We start from the raw sequence: 17,777 nt of genomic DNA on the forward strand, positions 1-17,777 counted from the left end.
ACCGAGGCGTGGAACGCTGATTCTTCGCAGTTCAGGTGCTGTGACAAGTGACGAGGGTAGGAAGACCTTGTCGGTGGTAAAACATCTTGCTGTCGAAAGGGTGCTTGTCAAATAGAGAGTAGAAGGAAATGAAGGACGGGAGGCAGGTATTAGGTGTCTTGAGTCATGCGTGATACAGACACTGCGAGAGATCACCAAGAATGCTAAATGAATACTTACGGGGGAGCTCACGCCACAGAGAGCGCCACACCAACATCCGTGCGCCGTGGCGCACTCTCCAAAAGTGGATCCCCACAATGCCAGATTCCTCCACCAGCCCAACTTCAAACGACCACCACGAGCGCAAATGAAGAGATAAAAAGATAAAACCAACTGCAATCGATTCCTCTCGACTCAAAGATTCGAATGAATATTCAAAATGAATGCAAAAAGGAACTCCCACGACGAGACTCGAACTCGTAACTTTCAGATTCACTTTGTTGTAAAAGTCTGACACGCTAACCAATTGCGTCACGCGGGATGCTCAACTTGTATTGGCATTTCCTTGTCAAATTTTGGTTCATACTGGTAAAGAGTTTCAGGAAGTAGCAAGTTGTTTCACCTTCCTCTTAATCTGTTATTCCTTAACTGCAGAATTCTGTATATTTATAAGATAAGAGGTTATTATTTTCTAATTAATCTATGGTATAGTAGTTAATGTCTAGAATGTCCTCTTTTTCAGTAGGAGACTTAATATGCCATAAATGCCTGCATTGAGATTGTAAACACCAAGACTACCCTGCAGGTTATGTGCATATCACAATGAAAATCTCATGGCCAGTAAGTACTGATATTTTTAAGGTCATTTATCTAGTAAACAGAAACGTATAGAGATTTCTTGAAATCATTTTCCAATACCCAAAGGTGAGAAGATAAGCCGCTTGCAACGCTGGGTGTCCTGCGCAAAAGTCGCAAACAGACTTGGTTCATTGACATCACATCACAAGTCAAGCATATCGAGAAATTCACAGATGGTTGGCAGTTCATGAACAAATACGAATGAAAAAGGCACAGTCAATAAATTAAATGAATTTAGTAGTGAATATGTTCAAACAACTGGAAGAAGCTAAGAGCCCGAGCTGTCCCCATAGAGTTGAAGATAACACGTCGCGCTTTTAATTCCTCCTCCAGATCAACCCTTCTTCCAACCTTGATGACAACATTCTTTCCACTGGTCTCGACGAGCCATTCATCTGAGCGAAAAATATCTCGAAGAGCATCGCTCAATTTCTCTGGCCTGCAGAACCGCTTGACCGGGATCTCATGTCTGAACACGAGCTCGTCAGTGTTGACAGTCTTTTTGCTGTTACGTTTAGTGGGAGGAGTCGGCATTGTGTCGTAACTTTGGATGTGATATTTAGTGGGCTGGCTTTTTTGAACCTTAAGTGCATGAAGATGACAATTCGGGTCTCAGGAGGCCTTATATAAGGAGCCCTGGAGACGACTCACAGCCAGCATTGGGCAATGCTTGATCATACGTACGGTTCAATTACTGAGAGAACTCACGATAACAGTACAGTTGTCTGCGTTGATATGAGAGCTTCAAGGAACACAAGACTCATAAAATGCTCCTCCCTCCCTGAATGCGCCTGATGACTCATGACTAATTGACATATGCCAGCCATCAGTTGAGCAACGATGGGGCTTCCAGATAGCAGTAGCGAATGTCTGAAATGCTTGGAGCTCCCTCAGGAAATCAGGCCATAACGGTCTTTCAGCGGAGAAAATATGTTGGCGGTCCTCATAACCTCAATAGCTTCTGTGAATGGGCCGCTGTTTGTGGTCAAGTGGACATCTTCACGTCGATCACTGGAGCTTGGTACAGTCCCTGAAAATCCTTAACTGCATCTACTTGGAGACAAAGAGGTACTGATGACTGCCTTGAGAGTATAGTCACGGTATAAAAGTGATGCAGTTGACGATCACATCCCCACAGCATGGTGATGCCCGACCCAGCGCATAGATGATGAATCGAAATGGACTAAGCGATCAAGTATAAATAGACATAAAACCTCGAATATTTCCCAAGCCAAAAACCTTAACATCAACAAACCTTCGACATACAACCAACGTCTACACTAAAGACATAACCATGCCTTCTGGATCTTGTTCCAAGACCGAACAGGGAGCTGCTGAGTGGTCCTGTGACCACAACATCGAACTTGACCTCATCAACGACAGGAAAAGATTTGAAGCTGCCTTGAGAGGAATTTATCCTCTCGGGTTCAAGGTCAATTACAAGTACAGCCCCGACACCTGCCATGTTACTGCGCTTGCGAAATCCACGGAGCCAGCCGACCTGCAGAGAAAGCTCCAAGATGATGGTGTCATTCTTCAGGGCTGAGAGGAATGCGACGCACAATGGAATACCCAGTGTTGTATTGAAGGAAGAGGCTCTTACAACTAATGCTATTTTGGGATACCAATTAATACTGAACTACCCATACTTACTTATGAGGAACCACCGAATTTAAGACTTTAGGAATAATAAGAGTGAAGGAATGCCGTGAGATGTTCAAGCTTTACACCAGGCGCTGCCAGAGTGAAATGCAGCGACTTTAGTTCTGAAAATCTGACGAAAGGATAAAGTTCACTTGGTCTTGGATACGCTGAGCTCTTCACGCTTACGAAGCTCCGGGACAGTGATGACCATGTCTCCCAAGGGTCGTGACAACTTGTCATTGAGAACAGCACTGAAACTATCACAGACACAGTATGTCCTACATAGAGAGAAAAGTTGAGAGTAAGGTTCTGTGGGGTGATTGTAAGCTCACAGCCACAGGCTATAAATAACACATAAATAGATGAAACAACGATGTACAACTACCTACATGAAACGCACAGCTATTGAAATCGCTATACAGTAAGAATGACTGCAGAATCCAAGTTAGGAGACAACACAATATGGCACAAGTTTACAAGGTATATCCCAGAATGTTTTGTCGACGACTACTCTAAACTGGAGAAAGGATTGAAGGAATTTTTCCCTGGTGGAATTGATATCACATTTGAGAAGGAAACCCAAGATCATACAGCACATTACAAAGTTATCGGGCTTAGAGACAGTCCCGACAATATAAACCTGCAAAAATATCTCATGGACGGTGAATATGTTTTACGGGATTGAGAAAGGGGGGAAGGGGAGGGGGAAGGCAACAACAAGGCTCGCAGGCCATAGTAGGAGAGAATATGTTATTTTCTACAGTTGACTTTACATAGCCCTACACAGCTGAATTTACCTAAGCAAATGTACAATTAGTACAGCTGTAATCTGAAGTTTTAGTGTCTTCAAGGTTGAGTTGAGAGAAGCAGTGGAGATCGGAAGAGCTCCGAGCAATAGAGATGCGTGAAAGCGCACTATGTTTAAAGCACTGACCTAGTAACCCCCAAGAAGTTATGGGGTTGTAATGAGCGAGAACGAAGGAGCGAGTGATAATTGTAAAGGGTTGTGTATAGAGCACGTATGCGTATCTTGAATGAACCTCCGGGAATGGGTAGAGAAGTTTCTGGGCTAGTGAACCGAAAGACGATTCACTAAACAATTAAAGAGGCTGATGTTCACGCCCTAGGGATCGTGACAATGTGCTTGTTGCAACGTCAGTGACAACACCACAAGCACAGCGTATTGACTATAGATACAGGCGATCAGTCGGTTGAGTGACTGGCCAAACAAGAAGAAAACGTGATCACACATCAATTGAACAATTACACTGCAAATACCCAAAACTATATCCCCCGCAGGCAAAATGTCTCGAGACTCTACTATCGGAAACAACGATGAATACAATAAATGTACCAAGTACATCCCTTGCCATCTCGTTGAAAAAGAAAAAGAAAAAGCTTTGACAGAGAAGTTGCCCAGCTTCTTTCCTGGTGGAGTAGTAATGACAAAGACCCAGGCTGGGGAACTTTTTAAGATAGAGGGACTTGTGCTTAAGAATTCAGAGGATTTTAATCTGCTGAAAGAACTCCAGAAACTTAAACTCGTTATGTTGGAGTGAGAGAAGGGGGCAAGGAGGGAAAGAGACAATAGCGAGGGAGTGTCATGATGGAAGGCCAGGAACGAGTTCTATCGCCCTATAAAGCTGCATCTAATCAGAAAAAAGAACTTCAGTTGGGCTGCAAGTGAAGGCGAAGTGGTGATGTTTTGTGTGGAGAGATAACCATAGGTGCCAGAGCTGTGAATGCTACTTCAACGAAAAGTGTTTGCCGCGTAGGTATGTCCAACACGTTTTAAAACGCACTCATGTCTTACCCGATTAAGTGAATCTACTACAGAAGCCACACGAGGAGTAGTCACACAAGTCCTGAGACTCATATTAGCTGAAAAATTATCATGAAACTATTCACTCTCAAGAAGTGGAGGGACCGATAATCACGGCTCTAGGAAGCGCGACAATGTGCCTGATGGATCAGCAGTGGAACGACTACAATCTGAAGGTTGTCACAGACAGAGGACTGATAATCACGCCCCCCGTTGGCTGTGACAAGTGTCTGTTCCAGTAACAGTGAAGCCACCACACACCTCCATGGACGCCTATAAATGGAATAGATGTACGAGCAGAAGAGAACGACAACAAACAACATTACGACTCATCGAAACCATAGATACTTACCTAAAATACCTTTCAATTAAACAACTATCCAACAATGTCTTCTCAAGCGACTTATGGATCTCAGATGCACGACATCCCCTTACGACTTATTGAAGACGAGAGTGCTTTTGAGAGAGCTGTGGAGGCTATTTATCCCGATGGTGTGACGTTTAAGTATTATAGAAATGCCTCACCATGGCCAATTTGCAACGTCCAAGCGAAGTCAGATACGGGACCTGCTGATCTCCTCAAGCACCTCCAGGACGCTGAGGTTATAATGAAGGAGTGAAGGGGACACAGAGGGTGAGGAGGAGAAATATGCCAAACAAAATGCTCTGGCTATGCCAACGAGCTAAAGGAGCTCTAAGCAGCTAATTCCATAATTAAGCTATTGAAATGAAGTATTGAGCTTGAAAAGAAGTGATAGTGTCCTCTGATAAGCTTGGAAATGCTTGGCAGAAAGCCAGAGAGTCGTGACTAAGATGTCCTGCCTAACCCAGAAACTATCTCAACTCACGTCGCTTTCGGGCTCACGTGCTGTATAGTTTCAAATATCAGGCATGGCTTAAAAACTTTATGTGAAGAGTACGATGTAAGCTTTCCAGAGATTAAAGTGAACCTTTCTTGGTTCAGTGCTCGTTCCATTGAGGACGTTGTCACTCCTCTGGAAAGTCCTCTGGCTGTAAACTATTCTGGACTGCGAAAGAGTATCGTGATACTGACCTAATCAAGAAACGGATGCCCAGAACGAACTTGAGTTCATGAACTGGTATGAAACCTGTTATTCATTAACGGCGCGACAAGTGAATTATAATCCATGGATCATCCGGGGCGAAGAGGGGTTTTAGCTTCTAGTTCTTACACCTAGGAAGTTTTGGCTTACTATAGACTGTGCTATTTGCAGCTGAGACCTGTGGCTGAAAGCTTGTCTTCGCCCCGTGTAATTGAGTCGCAGGATTGACGAAGCACGCGGTCGTGAAAGGAACGGGAAGCAGCTGCACGGGAGACGGGGCACTGGTAAAGTGTCCTTAATTGGAAAACGGTTCTCGGTTTGAAAGGGTATCTCAAACTCACATGTGCCCAACACAACGGTGAACCGGCAGACTGAACAAATTGCAGTTCTGTCAGAATTCTTGCAAGTAGTAAGACTATCGCGTGTATCCGTCACCATGAGGCCTATACCTATTTTGCCGAGATATCGATAGGGTTTACTTAACTTATTTTGAGGGCCTTGCTTGCTCGTGATATACTCAGGGCTTCGTTGGCGAGTATGTATGTATGTATGACGGGCATATAAATACAAGGTTCACAACTCCAATATGTACGATGCATAGCAACATAAGTTCGAAAACGCCATAACTCAATTCCCGAAAGAATAAGTATATATGTGCTCGCCAATTGAAAGAATTGCCACCAAACTGTCCCCTCCATCCAAGGACGATCCTACAAAATGGTGACTTTCAACTTGTTCAAGATCTCCATCTTGGTCCTCGGCAACCGAGTATTCGCGACACCTGTCCCAGACGACAACACAATTCACGCTCGCAGCCCCCGACCACCGCCTCCTGTACCGCCTCACATAATTCCAGCACCTCTAGCACCTCCAGCAACCACCGCAAACCAATTAGTCGTAGAAACTCACCCGCCTAGAGGCATCCAAGTCGGCCCTATCCCAAGAGTCCACCTTGTCCCAAGGCACCAACTCGACAGTTTCGCCGGCAAACCCGTCCCTCCACATCGACCACGCCAACGGCGCAACCTACCAGACTCCGGCGACATACCAGAATTCCGCAACATGCCAGACTTCAGCAAACTACCAGGCTTCATAAAAGACGACAGGCATATATGGGATAACAAACATTATCCCGCCTATTCCTTCGGGAGGATCCTCCTGGGTGCAAATTCCTTTGCGAACTCTAACCCTAGATCGTGTAGTGGATCTTTAGTTGGTCCCCGACATGTCTTGATAGCAAGACACTGCCTTGGGGAAAAAGTGGCCGACAGTATTCAATTCGAATCCAACTTTTTTGAAGGTCCGAGGGGAGGATCATCGTACGCGACGGACGTCATCATTCTGAATAGCTTTGAATGTCATAAAAGGCCTATAGATGCATCTACGAGAATACAATATACACTCTGGAACGATTGGGCTATTTAATTCTCGCGGATCGAATGGGTGAGAAACATGGGTACCTCGGGGTAAAAGACTTTGATACAAAGACGCTGATGAACAAGCAACTCTTCGTAAGTACAAAAGAGAACAGGACAAAAGAATGCTTACGAATATTAAATAGTCACACGTGGGATTTCCCAATAAATTCCCATATGATAAGGGAAAACCTCTACGGCAGGATGGAATATCCGTGGAGAAATGCTATATCTCTTGCGATATTGTCGGCGACCGGCTGCTGACTGATGCAGATTGCCAGTCGGGAGCATCAGGATGACCCTTGTTCAAAATGGAAGATGGGCTAGCTTGGCAGTATGGGGTCGTGAGTTCACGTCATATGGACCTCGCCAAAAGTATGAACCCTCCGGATAAGTGTGTTTTTGTATCGAGCACCAAGTTTATCACAGCGGTTGCTATGGCGCGACAGCAGTTTCCTTAGTATGTCTAGAAATCGGCATACTGTTGGCAAGATGGTCACGCAACTGTATACGGGTAGATGGAACTTGATTGACCGCGTCGATTGGCCAACAAGGTGCCCCAAAAAGTGATGGTGTGTTTAGTGTGTGATGTTAAAGCAGCGGCCCTAGCGGGCGTTGAGAGAGCGCTATCAGACAGTGTCAATGGCAAACAGGATAAGAGTAAGAAATTGAGATAATGGAAATAGGGGATGAACTTTCTTGCACACCTTCACACACTTGAGAGGCGAGCCGAGCGTCGTGGCGAGTTGGACTAGACGTGTCCAGGCCCCCTGAACAGGACAACCGGTCTAGAACAACCACTCACGGCGACTGAACACTACACTACTGTCACTAGGTCGAAGATCATATCATGGAACCTGGTTTGGGCGACTGCAGAGACCTCTTAACACCCAATGAGCAGGAGTGGTCAAACACTTAGCTCTCTACAAGGGAGGGTTGCTGACCCCCTACGATGACAAGGTCTAAGCATCTCGGACGGTCACAAGCCACTCGGCATGGGGCAAATGCACTGATAGAACCAATCTTTCTAGGCTAGCTGCTATAGATGGTGAGAGTGCCTCGCGAACGTCATGAATGTCGGCGAGGGCGACTTCGACACGGAGCCCCTGGTCGTTGTGACTTGACGAGACTCATGCTACCATTTCAAGATACTGGCTTCCAGACACAATGGAACTGATATCTAAGCAAGATAGCTGCAATATTAACTCCAGGATTCTATAGCATGAAAAGTTGCTCGTTAGTAGTGTTGAAGCACATTCTGTCGCAAAGTAGCCCCTGAACACCATCACATGCCGACGGGCAGCCGGCACCCACCATCCCACCATGAATCAAAGTGAGGGCAGAGAAGACTTTGTGGCTTGCATGGGATCCAAGTCCTGAATGAGCTGTAACTTGGAGGGGAACATATCTTGCTTCGACATCTCAGCTCGAGGTCTCGAACATGGCACTCACATTAGGCAGCGCCACTCGAGTAAGCCTAGCGAGTCTTCCACTCAAACCTGGGTATTGTGAGAGGTAGTACTGAGCCGATGGTACTTGAAAGATGTTTGAGTTGAGGAGCCTCTTCCTTTGGATGATGTGAAGTGTCTTCGAGTGCTGAAGATATCCGACTCCCAGGGACGCGAAGCTCGTTGTATTTATAATGAGAGACTTGAATGAGGAAAACCTGAATTGGGGAGATGAAATCTGAAAAAACGAGGTAACGCGCACGACGTCTATCCACTGGTGGACGATCTCGGATGCAACCGCTTTGCATATGCCCCATTGATGTACATCGTCAGACGCGAAGGCTTCCAAGTTGAGCTACCACCCTAGGGGCGGACACAAAACTTGAGATTTAGATTGGTCGTAGATCGCTAGATTTCGGTGGAGGCCAGTCTCACGTTTTCTGTCCCCAGAGACCACCAAACGTCAACAGTCTCTTTGAATCTAGTTCCTCAGGGCTTTCTGACTCCCCTATCTGTCTAACAGATGATCGGAGTTTCCATATCAAAGTGCCTTCCGACCAGGCTTTGCCTTGGCAAGTAAGATGATCGGAATACTGAGCCGTATCATTATCTTCATCTCAACCAAAAAGAGGTCTGATAAGACATGAAACGACGCCAGCCTATCATACCATCCAACGGAGTATGAGGCCAAATAGAACCCATCGGGAAGAGTAGGAAAGCAAACTTCCCCAAGTTCAAGCCAAGCTTTGATTCCCCAACTTCATATGTGATAACATGCATTACTGTTGGCGCTATCTCCCATTGCTTCTTGGCCTTGGCTCCGACCCCATCCGGACCACAAGAGCTGAACCCCCATAGCAGTGACGGGATCCCAATAGTAGCCCCCGAGATTCTTGTCTCCAAAAGGCCAAGCGACATTCACGCTATACGATATTGAATCTGACTACAGAGCCTCATTCGGATGAAATAGGAACACAGAACATTCCAAGCACCTTCCAAAAAATCACCTACGGAAATGTACATTTCTCCAAGGTCGCATTGCGTCTTTCAACCCTGGAACAATAGAGTTCTGTCTCAAGGATGACGTGCCAAGAATACGAGTACCCGTAAGCATCCGAAGTCCAAACCAACAACATACTCAAACCAATCCAGTAATTGCACCGAAGCCCTCGCTTAGAAACACCGTTAGTAAACTGTCTGTGCTCATCATCCCCAGTTATCACAGTGAGACACCTTGCGGGGAAGTCAATCACTCCCCGATCTAGCTGAAATAGCTGATATTTAGAACAAGCCAAGACTAAACCCCAGAAAGAACCAACTCCGTAAAGTGGAACAACGTCACAGCGCATTTGGGGATGTTAGAGGTTGGTGCAGATCTGTAAGACACCAATCATCAAGCGGTGAATCCTTCGAGAAGACGGCAAGTGGGAGATCCCTTCGAAAAGAATCCGGGAAGCGGGTTATCTTGAACCTATCATTTGACGCTGAAGTATGAATAGCGGGCGTCGAGTCGATAGTGCAGGCGGCTACAGGAATGTTGTCTGAATAGGGTTAAGCACATGCATGACTAGAATGCATGATTGAGGAGCGGTAAGTCTTCTAGAAACACTAGGTTGCAGTAGCAGCCAGATCAGCGCCAACCCTACATCATTTTACCGGCGTATCACTGGGTAATTACTGATTGTAATCGTGGCGGAGCATCGTTGGTGGAGTGCGTGCTAGTGCAAAGTTCGCGGAGTAAACAGCCCCCAACCCCCTCAGCGAAGATGCGGGCAAGATCCCCCCGCAGATATCACACTCTAGTTATTGGACTAGAGCGGGAATCTTCGGAACGGTCTGGACTCGCCAAGAGGAGCTGCTGATACAGGGCTACGATGTTGTGATGCAATGCTCCAAATTTCTAGGCTCCGAGTTGGTACGAGGGATTAGGGTGGTATTCGTGACCCAATCTCTCGCACATCCCTGTTGATGTTGTGAGTGAGAGACATGGGCTTATGGTTTCATTGAGCAAGCCACATGCCGTATTTCAGGTAGCTGGATTATTGTCACTGCGTAAGTTTGATAGTGCAATCTTGGTGAAGTTGAATGGTCAATCGACGATTCACTTATAATGATGTTATCTCTTGGAGTGATGTCAATAGTGAGGAGAATAGCCAAGGTGACTCCTCTCCTTGGCCAAAAGGGTGCGGAGGCAGCCAAGTACTCAGCGGAGTAGCCAAGCCAGTCTCCCTCCAACATGGGGAGACAATTACCACCCTCACTCTTGGCCAACGCTTGATGAATCATGCAAACGATACACATTAATACACATTACCAAAACAATCATCTAACAGCTTACTCTCATCGTGAGCTACAATGACGCGGGGGAACGGTATTCACTTCTGTATCCCTGCTTGCTACCCCATGTCTACTCCGCAACCTTAATCGTTAAGCTTAATCTCCTTCCCTGTTCGGTATGGCCTTGTTGCTGCGGGCGTACAGTTCTGGAAATCCCGCAGTGGGGAAACCGACTTGGAGTCCTCGTCTGTTTTGGAGGTTTGAAGGGAGGCAGTGCAGCGCGATATTCTCCAATGAGAGATGGGACTAACGGGCTCGTGATGATAACGCCACTCAAGTTGACCATTCTTCTGGAAGAAAAGAAGCATTCTCTAGCTGAATACCCAAAGCTTAATACTCTCTCGTATGAGTCCAACCTGTTAAACGCTCGGAACTACTTTCCATAACAGTTTAACTCATCTTGGCACCGTTTTCTAGCGTCGTGATAAGCCTGCTCGTACACCAGAAGCGCAGACCATCTGTTGATCAAAGACACACAACACCATGACACCGTTGTCAGCTAGTCATCCCTGTTTTCGCAAGACGAGTACTACCCCAAGTTCTTGGCGAGGTTCCATACGTGGTACCACACGGGCTATTCGGTCTAGACCAACTTAATCTCTACTTCCCAGATCTGCCCTCCGAATGTCTACGGCATTGCCGACTCCTCCTCTGCACCCCGCAATGCGGGGGATGGTCAAGGCCATGGGGAACTTGGGGGATGATCACTGCTGTCACTTTATCCCCAGGTTTTGAGCTACTGTCAAGATGTCTATATAACACTCTGGCCTGCTCCCAGTATTTTGTTCTCATCAAGGCAGTCGATCGCTTTGACTACCCAACCACCTCTTCAATCTTAAATCTTCCTACGTTGAATAATTCATCATGGCTCAACGTGACGAGAAAGTCGACATCAGCCGGGACGTCGAGCCCCAGATCTTTCAGAATGAATATCCTGAGAAAGCAATCCCTCAGGTTGAGAAGATTGATTACTCTGGTGCCCATGAGAAGACTGATCCTAAGGAGATTGCTCTTGTGAAGAAGCTTGATCGATGGATGATGGTGAGTAACTGATCACTGGTACAAAGATGATAAGTGTGCTGACGAGTTAGCCTATGCTTTGGAGTATGTATTGGCTCAACTATCTTGATCGCAATGCTATTGCTCTTGCTCGTCTGAATGATCTTGAGGAGGATCTTAACCTTAAGGGAACTGGTAAGTCTAACTTTCACGTCTTCAATTCTTGACTAACAATATGCAGAGTACCAAACCTGTGTTTCTATCCTCTTCGTCGGTTACATCCTCGGCCAAATCCCCTCCAACATGTTCCTCACCCGAACCCGCCCCTCTCGCTACATGGTAAGCTCCCTCTCTTCTCCCCCAAAATCCTCAACTAACACCATCAGGGTATCATGATGATGCTCTGGGCCGTCGTCAGCGCCCTCACCGCCGTCGCAAAAGACTTCAAGGGTCTCCTCCTAACCCGCTTCTTCCTCGGTCTTACCGAAGCACCCTACTACCCCGGCGCCGTCTATCTCCTCTCCATCTTCTACACCCGCAAAGAAGTCGCAACTCGCATTGCGATCCTCTACACCGGAAACATCCTCGCCACTGCATTCGCTGGTCTTATTGCTGCTGGTATCTTCCACGGTCTTGATGACGTCGCTGGCATTGCTGGTTGGAAGTGGCTCTTCATCCTTCAGGGTGCTGTTACTTTTGTGATTGCTGTTATTGGCTACTTTGTCCTGCCTGACTTCCCTCTCACTACTAGATGGTTGACCGAGGAGGAGAGACAGCTGGCGCATAACCGTATGGAACTTGATACTGTGGGTAACAAGGGCGAGACTAGCACCTGGAAGGGTCTTCAGCAGGCTGCCAAGGATCCTATGGTTTGGATCTTTTGTGCCATGGCTCATCTTCACTTGGCTGCCAACGGTTTCAAGAACTTTGTAAGTATTTCACTCCCTTGACTTTGGTTCAAGTGCTAACAGATTAGTTCCCCACTGTCGTCAAGACCCTCGGCTTCAACACCACCATCACTCTCGTCCTCACATGCCCACCCTACCTCATCGCCGGCGCCAGCACAATCCTCGTCTCATGGATGTCAGGAAAATACAACGAAAGAACCTGGCACATCACCGCCTCCAAGACCGTCGCAGTCATTGGATTCGCCGCCGCCGCTGCTACCCTCAACACAGCCGGTCGCTACGTCTGCATGGTCATCTTCACCATCGGAACCTACGCCGTCAACAGTCTCATCCTCGGATGGTGCGGCTCTGTTTGCGGTCAGACCAAGGAGAAGAAGGCTGTTGCTATCAGCATGGTTACCATGATCATGAACATTAGCTTCATCTGGACTCCTTATCTCTGGCCTTCTAGCGATGAGCCCAGATATGCTATTGCCATGTCGAGCAGTGCTGGTTTCAGTATTGGTACTGCTGCTCTTGCTTGGGTTGCTAAGATTATTCTTAAGAGGCGAAACCAGAAGCTTCGTGCTCAGGATAGCGAGACTGAGGTCTTTTATGTCTACTAAGAGACATTGGATAGAATGACAACTTGGAGCTGGACCAGAGCTGGAATGAATCGTATGATTTGAGCAGGAAACGAAGGATATAGAGATGGTAGAGTAGATATGTCAATACTTGGTCTCTTTCGCAATATCAGACTGCTTCACACAATCATCTGCCTCCTCATTTGACATGCATGTTGTCCTATGAGAACGAATTAATTCACCGGTTGCAACACCAACCATACTAGGTCAACGTCAAGAGCAAAAATGATATAATTGCAAGTTGTACAGATAAAAAGATTGCGTGCGACGACAAAAGGAAACTCCGGTACAGGGAATCGAACCCTGGGCTCCGCGGTACTGATCCCTCAGGTTATGAGAGCGCGAAATGTTAGCCACTACACCATACCGGATTAGATGGCTGATTATACTTTGGCAATTGGAATCGCAATTGAGGAATGCCGAGTGGTGTACCTGTTGGAGAGATTGGTTCGAGGGACGCCTTCACAGAGACTTGGTCAGGTCTTCTGGTGGGTGGATTCTGGTAAGGGAAGGCCTGCGCGAAAGTCAATGCCTGTGTGAACTGCGTATTGGCATAGGTTCGAGGGATATCGATCAGGGCTTTCGTGTTCCTGGCGAACTCGGAACATGGTGATCGGGCCGTCGCAATTGCGCCGGTATGTTAGTGATAGAAGCTAGTCCTCGCGTACTTGGTTGTTAGTCTGGTAGATCTGTTGAAGTTGATATGACGTTAACTGGTTGAGACAAAGGACGGGAAGAATGCGGCATGGGGGTTCACAGGCGGCTGGACAAGAGCAGAAAGAAGAGGCTGAACAAAGTTGAAGTGGAAGGAGATGTTAGGTTGATAGGATGGTTCGCTATGTGAGAAAATGAGAAGATTGATGATGATCGAGTTCGTCATTTGTCCTACCTCTGGGACTACCTACAATACAGAAGAATTGAAGTATAAGACGCTATATCGTATGTTCTTCACCACAATACTCATATAAATGCTCCCGACTGCTGTTCAGGCCTGCACTACCATCAGATCCCACGGATGAGCTGTTAAGTGCTAAGTTTCAAGGAACTTGCCACTCCAAGTGAATATCACTATCATGCCTCCTCATGTCATGGGCCGTATTAATCCTGTCTCCAAAATCAATTTCTGGTTATCTCACATGCTGGGTGTTCCTCATCAAAGGTGCCTAGACGGCTCATGGGACTGGCAGCCCAGCGCACTACTGTTCCCTTCCACTGGCCGCTTCACCCACCACCAGGCACACAAACACTCAAGCCACTGCTAGTAGCAGTGGCATCTTCAGGCGTCTCGCGATAGCAAATTTCACTTTGCCTTGGCCCACTTATTGGGTCCTTTCTTCATTCATGCTTCGCATCCGATCAACTCTTCTTCCTTCTTCCTCCAAACACCAACGGTCCAACATCATCCCAGGACATTTACAACCATATCCTTCCACCAACATCTCAACGCTGAAGACGCCCATCATAGTCTACCGAAGACATAACATCTTCCTCGTTGCGACAAACACCTTTTCCCCTTCTGGCCACGCAGTCGATACAGACTTCTGAAAACTTTCAACCTTCTCCCTATCTACATATCCCAGAATCTCACATCCATACGTGCTCCAGCAACTCATTTGGCCTACGATTCGGCCTTATAATCTTTACACCGACACCGATATTAACACCACGACCCACGAAGACGTCTCGTCCGCATCACTGTAAGTAATCGCCCTTCATCCATTTAACTTGACACCATGTCCACACCATATTATATCTTGTCCCACCATCTAATACTTACTCTCTAAGATGTCGTTCCTCTTTTCTCGACTCCCGCGGGAGATCAAGGTTCAGATCCTGCGCTATGTGGTCCCGCCAATCACTAGCCCGGCAGACGTTCTAGATGACCAAATCATCTCGCGAGCCACGGCCATCGCAACAGAGAACCTCATCTATGTCTCAAAAGAGGTCAAGGGGCTTATGGACATAGTTCACCCAATCACGGCCATTAACCTCCGTGATGAGACAATCGAATTTGCCATGGATACAAAGCGGGATACCCTGGTGGTATTCTGGATGGCTCTTCCAATGACGACCTCCAACAACTCATGGATCAAGTCCATGAAGGAGGCCAATTATGAGATTGACGACAACGCCCTTCCCATTCGTCGACTGATCGCCCATAGTACATGGCCGATGCAGGACCCATCAATGGACCCGGGCGGTTTCAGTAAGTCTTGATAGAAAGTTCAATGAACAATCGCTAACTTGCATAGTTTCCCGAAGCATTCACGCACAAACCGATGCAAACGTCCGCCGATGGTTGGATGTTCCATTTGAGACTGAACTCCCTATGTTCTCTCGCTTTCCTCTCCTGGAGGAGGCTACAGTGTCGGTAGAACAGATGAGCCGGTCGTGGCATATTTCCGGTTTCCAGATGGAAGGTCCGGATGTTGTCGCCCCTCGCGACAATGGTGAGTCGTGGGGCCTCAACCGCGTTGGGCTTCACGATCGCGAGGCGGCTCGATACTTCCAGGCAAGAGGCATCGAAGCCGACAGTGGACTCCCTTGGGACTTGCCGTACACCAATTTCTCTACAAACCATGGCTGTCTCATATCCCAGCCCGAAGACATAGCCCCGCATGTCAATCAGCATGACATATCCATGCTACCACAGGATAGGCCATATATCGGCTTACATGGCTACAGCCGTGGTACTCGCTCCCTGGGCGGCAAATGGGCCGGGTTCCGCTACTATCCTCAGACTCAGAAGGTTGAGTTCACACCACTTGCCTGGCACGAGGTCGAGCCAATCATTCATCGTCTGGGGTATAATAATTTCGTGGTTGGTCGACCACTTCCTGGGGGAACTGATCCCCAGTTCATCGGCAAAGTTTGGATTATCCGGGAGGGAGTAGAGCCCCAGAACGAGCCACATCACTGCTGGTTGGAGGTAAAGGAGCCTGAAGATGGTGATGAGCCGTGGGTGACGGAGCTCGCCGCCACCTAGAAGATGGTGCGGGCTACACTTCTTCGCCGACACCAGGAGAACCGCTACTATCTCAAGATGGACTGAGGGGATCTCAGGGGCATGTCATCGTCGGAACGTGAGTGAAAGAGGACAACATTGACTGTTGGAATACACAGACATCGAATGAATGCTTTGGAGAAACTGGGAGAGGAGCTTTGGGCTGAGTCAGAGTCAGATGTCCTCCATGTACCAAGCAGACTCACCGACGGGAGGTAACGGTAAGTGTGTTGGCGTTTGGGTTGCGATTTGGGAATTTGATAGTGTTTTTTGTATGGATTCTTCACTGGCACGGTTGTATGAATCTTGTGATAGCATAGATCTTCGCAGCCCATCACTCAAAGGTGAGCTGGGCATTAGTCTAGATTTGAGGATACTGGTAGCTGAATTCACATGAAGAGTTGAGCAAAAATGCCACCAGAGCTTTAATCATTGACCTGAGGCAGATAGTAAACAACTTGGACTACTTACTGAGTCACGTCGTTAGTTTGTCAACTATGAAGCTTTATGTTCAAAAGGGCTCTTTCAAGAATCGCATCTTTATAGAACTCAAGATCAGTGGACGAATAAAGTCCAAAGAATCCTCTTCACAGTCATGTTTACAGACTCATTTGGATCCCAGACAAGACACGACATGGGGCCCAAGCGACCAAAGAATTGGACTTTGAAGGCACTATCTGGCCTACTGTCACCGTTGAATCACTACTCCATGAACGGTTAAATGGCACTTCCAAGTGCTACTGAGGCCGGAGACTCTCAGTCCAGCATCTCGGAGCCTCGGCGAATGGCCTGGAGGGCCGCTTCGGCCGTGACGATGGTGGCGTGGCGGGCTTGGTCGAGGGTGATCTCGGTGTTGCGAAGGGTGAGGCGGCGGGAAGGTCCTGGAATTTTTGCGAGGATGTGGTAGTCCTTGGGGCCATCCTGAGTAGTAGTGATGAGGGATTGGCCAGGCTGCTCTGTATTTGGCCGTGATGACAACTGGCGAAGACTCGGTCCTGCCAGGTGTCTCGCTGCGGTAATTTCACGCCCCGTGAGGCTCGTTTCCATTAGTGCAAGTAGGCCTGAAATATAATTCAAGGATATCCTCAAATCATGTCTGGGTTGAAGAAACTTTCTAAAGGATCATGTCGTATTACCTGGTCTTTACCCACGATCTGCCAGGATAATCACGCTGGCGCTACAACGAAGGGGAAGAAGAGCCATGGCAACCAATCATGATGTCTTGCAGTGTCTGGTCGCATAAGATTGGCTGGTGATGTATTTGAGTAGCGTCTCTTCCTCCCCGTCGCAGGAGACCCTCAGTATTAAGCGATGGTCTATAATGCACCACTTTACTAAGAGATTGTATTTCTTAAAGGACTATTTCTAATCGTGTCTCTCCAGAAATCAGAAAGGTTATTGACGTGCTTGTTGACGGTAGTAACATTTGTCTCCAACTCGGCTTAACGGTCTTAAACCAGCATCAACGCCATCGTCCACGAGCAGGGCCTGACTCGTATCGATGGCAATATTGTCGCGAGCAATGAAAAAAGGTTACGTATTGCTATCAATACTATCGATTGATATAAGTACCTATCTTTCCTCTTTGCTTCCGTCTTCCTCCTCTCACAAATCTCCCCATCCTCTTGAGATCCATAAAAGTATCATTGCAGGCTACTTTTCCCACATTTCATCAT

The 17,777-nt window shown here is 47.3% G+C and overlaps 6 protein-coding genes and 2 non-coding genes across 8 annotated transcripts; 4 read left to right on the top strand and 4 right to left on the bottom strand.

The window, feature by feature from the left end:
- Positions 1-435: 435 nt before the first annotated feature.
- On the bottom strand, positions 436-520 carry BKA55DRAFT_t200. The gene has a single exon. It is a non-coding gene; the product is annotated as a tRNA-Lys (tRNA).
- A 551-nt stretch (positions 521-1,071) lies between these two features.
- Positions 1,072-1,371, bottom strand: BKA55DRAFT_692279 (uncharacterized protein; the record flags this gene model as incomplete). The annotated part of the gene is made up of 1 exon (XM_046199760.1): positions 1,072-1,371. The coding sequence occupies one exon, from the start codon at positions 1,369-1,371 to the stop codon at positions 1,072-1,074; it is 300 nt and encodes a 99-aa protein (XP_046047701.1).
- Positions 1,372-2,908: 1,537 nt separating this feature from the next.
- Positions 2,909-3,166, top strand: BKA55DRAFT_515926 (uncharacterized protein; the record flags this gene model as incomplete). The annotated part of the gene is made up of 1 exon (XM_046188045.1): positions 2,909-3,166. One exon carries the CDS (start codon positions 2,909-2,911, stop codon positions 3,164-3,166), a length of 258 nt encoding a protein of 85 aa, XP_046047702.1.
- Positions 3,167-6,084: 2,918 nt separating this feature from the next.
- Positions 6,085-7,243, top strand: BKA55DRAFT_595586 (uncharacterized protein; the record flags this gene model as incomplete). The annotated part of the gene is made up of 4 exons (XM_046195828.1): positions 6,085-6,686; positions 6,743-6,878; positions 6,929-7,027; positions 7,118-7,243. 4 exons carry the CDS (start codon positions 6,085-6,087, stop codon positions 7,241-7,243), a joined length of 963 nt encoding a protein of 320 aa, XP_046047703.1.
- A 4,085-nt stretch (positions 7,244-11,328) lies between these two features.
- On the top strand, positions 11,329-13,175 carry BKA55DRAFT_618677 (major facilitator superfamily domain-containing protein). Its single transcript, XM_046196736.1, has 5 exons — positions 11,329-11,608; positions 11,659-11,761; positions 11,808-11,905; positions 11,953-12,495; positions 12,543-13,175. The coding sequence occupies exons 1-5, from the start codon at positions 11,432-11,434 to the stop codon at positions 13,077-13,079; spliced, it is 1,458 nt and encodes a 485-aa protein (XP_046047704.1). The 5' UTR covers positions 11,329-11,431; the 3' UTR covers positions 13,080-13,175.
- A 203-nt stretch (positions 13,176-13,378) lies between these two features.
- BKA55DRAFT_t199 lies at positions 13,379-13,468 on the bottom strand. The gene has a single exon. It is a non-coding gene; the product is annotated as a tRNA-Glu (tRNA).
- A 1,414-nt stretch (positions 13,469-14,882) lies between these two features.
- Positions 14,883-16,083, top strand: BKA55DRAFT_692282 (uncharacterized protein; the record flags this gene model as incomplete). Its single annotated transcript, XM_046199761.1, has 2 exons — positions 14,883-15,303; positions 15,350-16,083. The coding sequence occupies 2 exons, from the start codon at positions 14,883-14,885 to the stop codon at positions 16,081-16,083; spliced, it is 1,155 nt and encodes a 384-aa protein (XP_046047705.1).
- Positions 16,084-16,857: 774 nt separating this feature from the next.
- Positions 16,858-17,304, bottom strand: BKA55DRAFT_692283 (uncharacterized protein; the record flags this gene model as incomplete). Its single annotated transcript, XM_046199762.1, has 2 exons — positions 16,858-17,162; positions 17,253-17,304. The coding sequence occupies 2 exons, from the start codon at positions 17,302-17,304 to the stop codon at positions 16,858-16,860; spliced, it is 357 nt and encodes a 118-aa protein (XP_046047706.1).
- Between the last annotated feature and the right edge of the window lie 473 nt (positions 17,305-17,777).

This window comes from Fusarium redolens (genome assembly GCF_020744475.1).
Source record: "Fusarium redolens strain MPI-CAGE-AT-0023 chromosome Unknown BKA55scaffold_11, whole genome shotgun sequence".
NCBI classification, from domain to species: Eukaryota; Fungi; Ascomycota; class Sordariomycetes; order Hypocreales; family Nectriaceae; genus Fusarium; species Fusarium redolens.

Excerpts from the sequence above, each read along its gene's own strand:
- BKA55DRAFT_618677 (XM_046196736.1), top strand. The coding sequence starts at position 11,432 with ATGGCTCAACGTGACGAGAAAGTCGACATCAGCCGGGACGTCGAGCCC. Across the intron at positions 11,762-11,807 it reads TCTTAACCTTAAGGGAACTG|AGTACCAAACCTGTGTTTCT; the intron begins GTAAGTCTAACT and ends AACAATATGCAG. Across the intron at positions 12,496-12,542 it reads CCAACGGTTTCAAGAACTTT|TTCCCCACTGTCGTCAAGAC; the intron begins GTAAGTATTTCA and ends CTAACAGATTAG.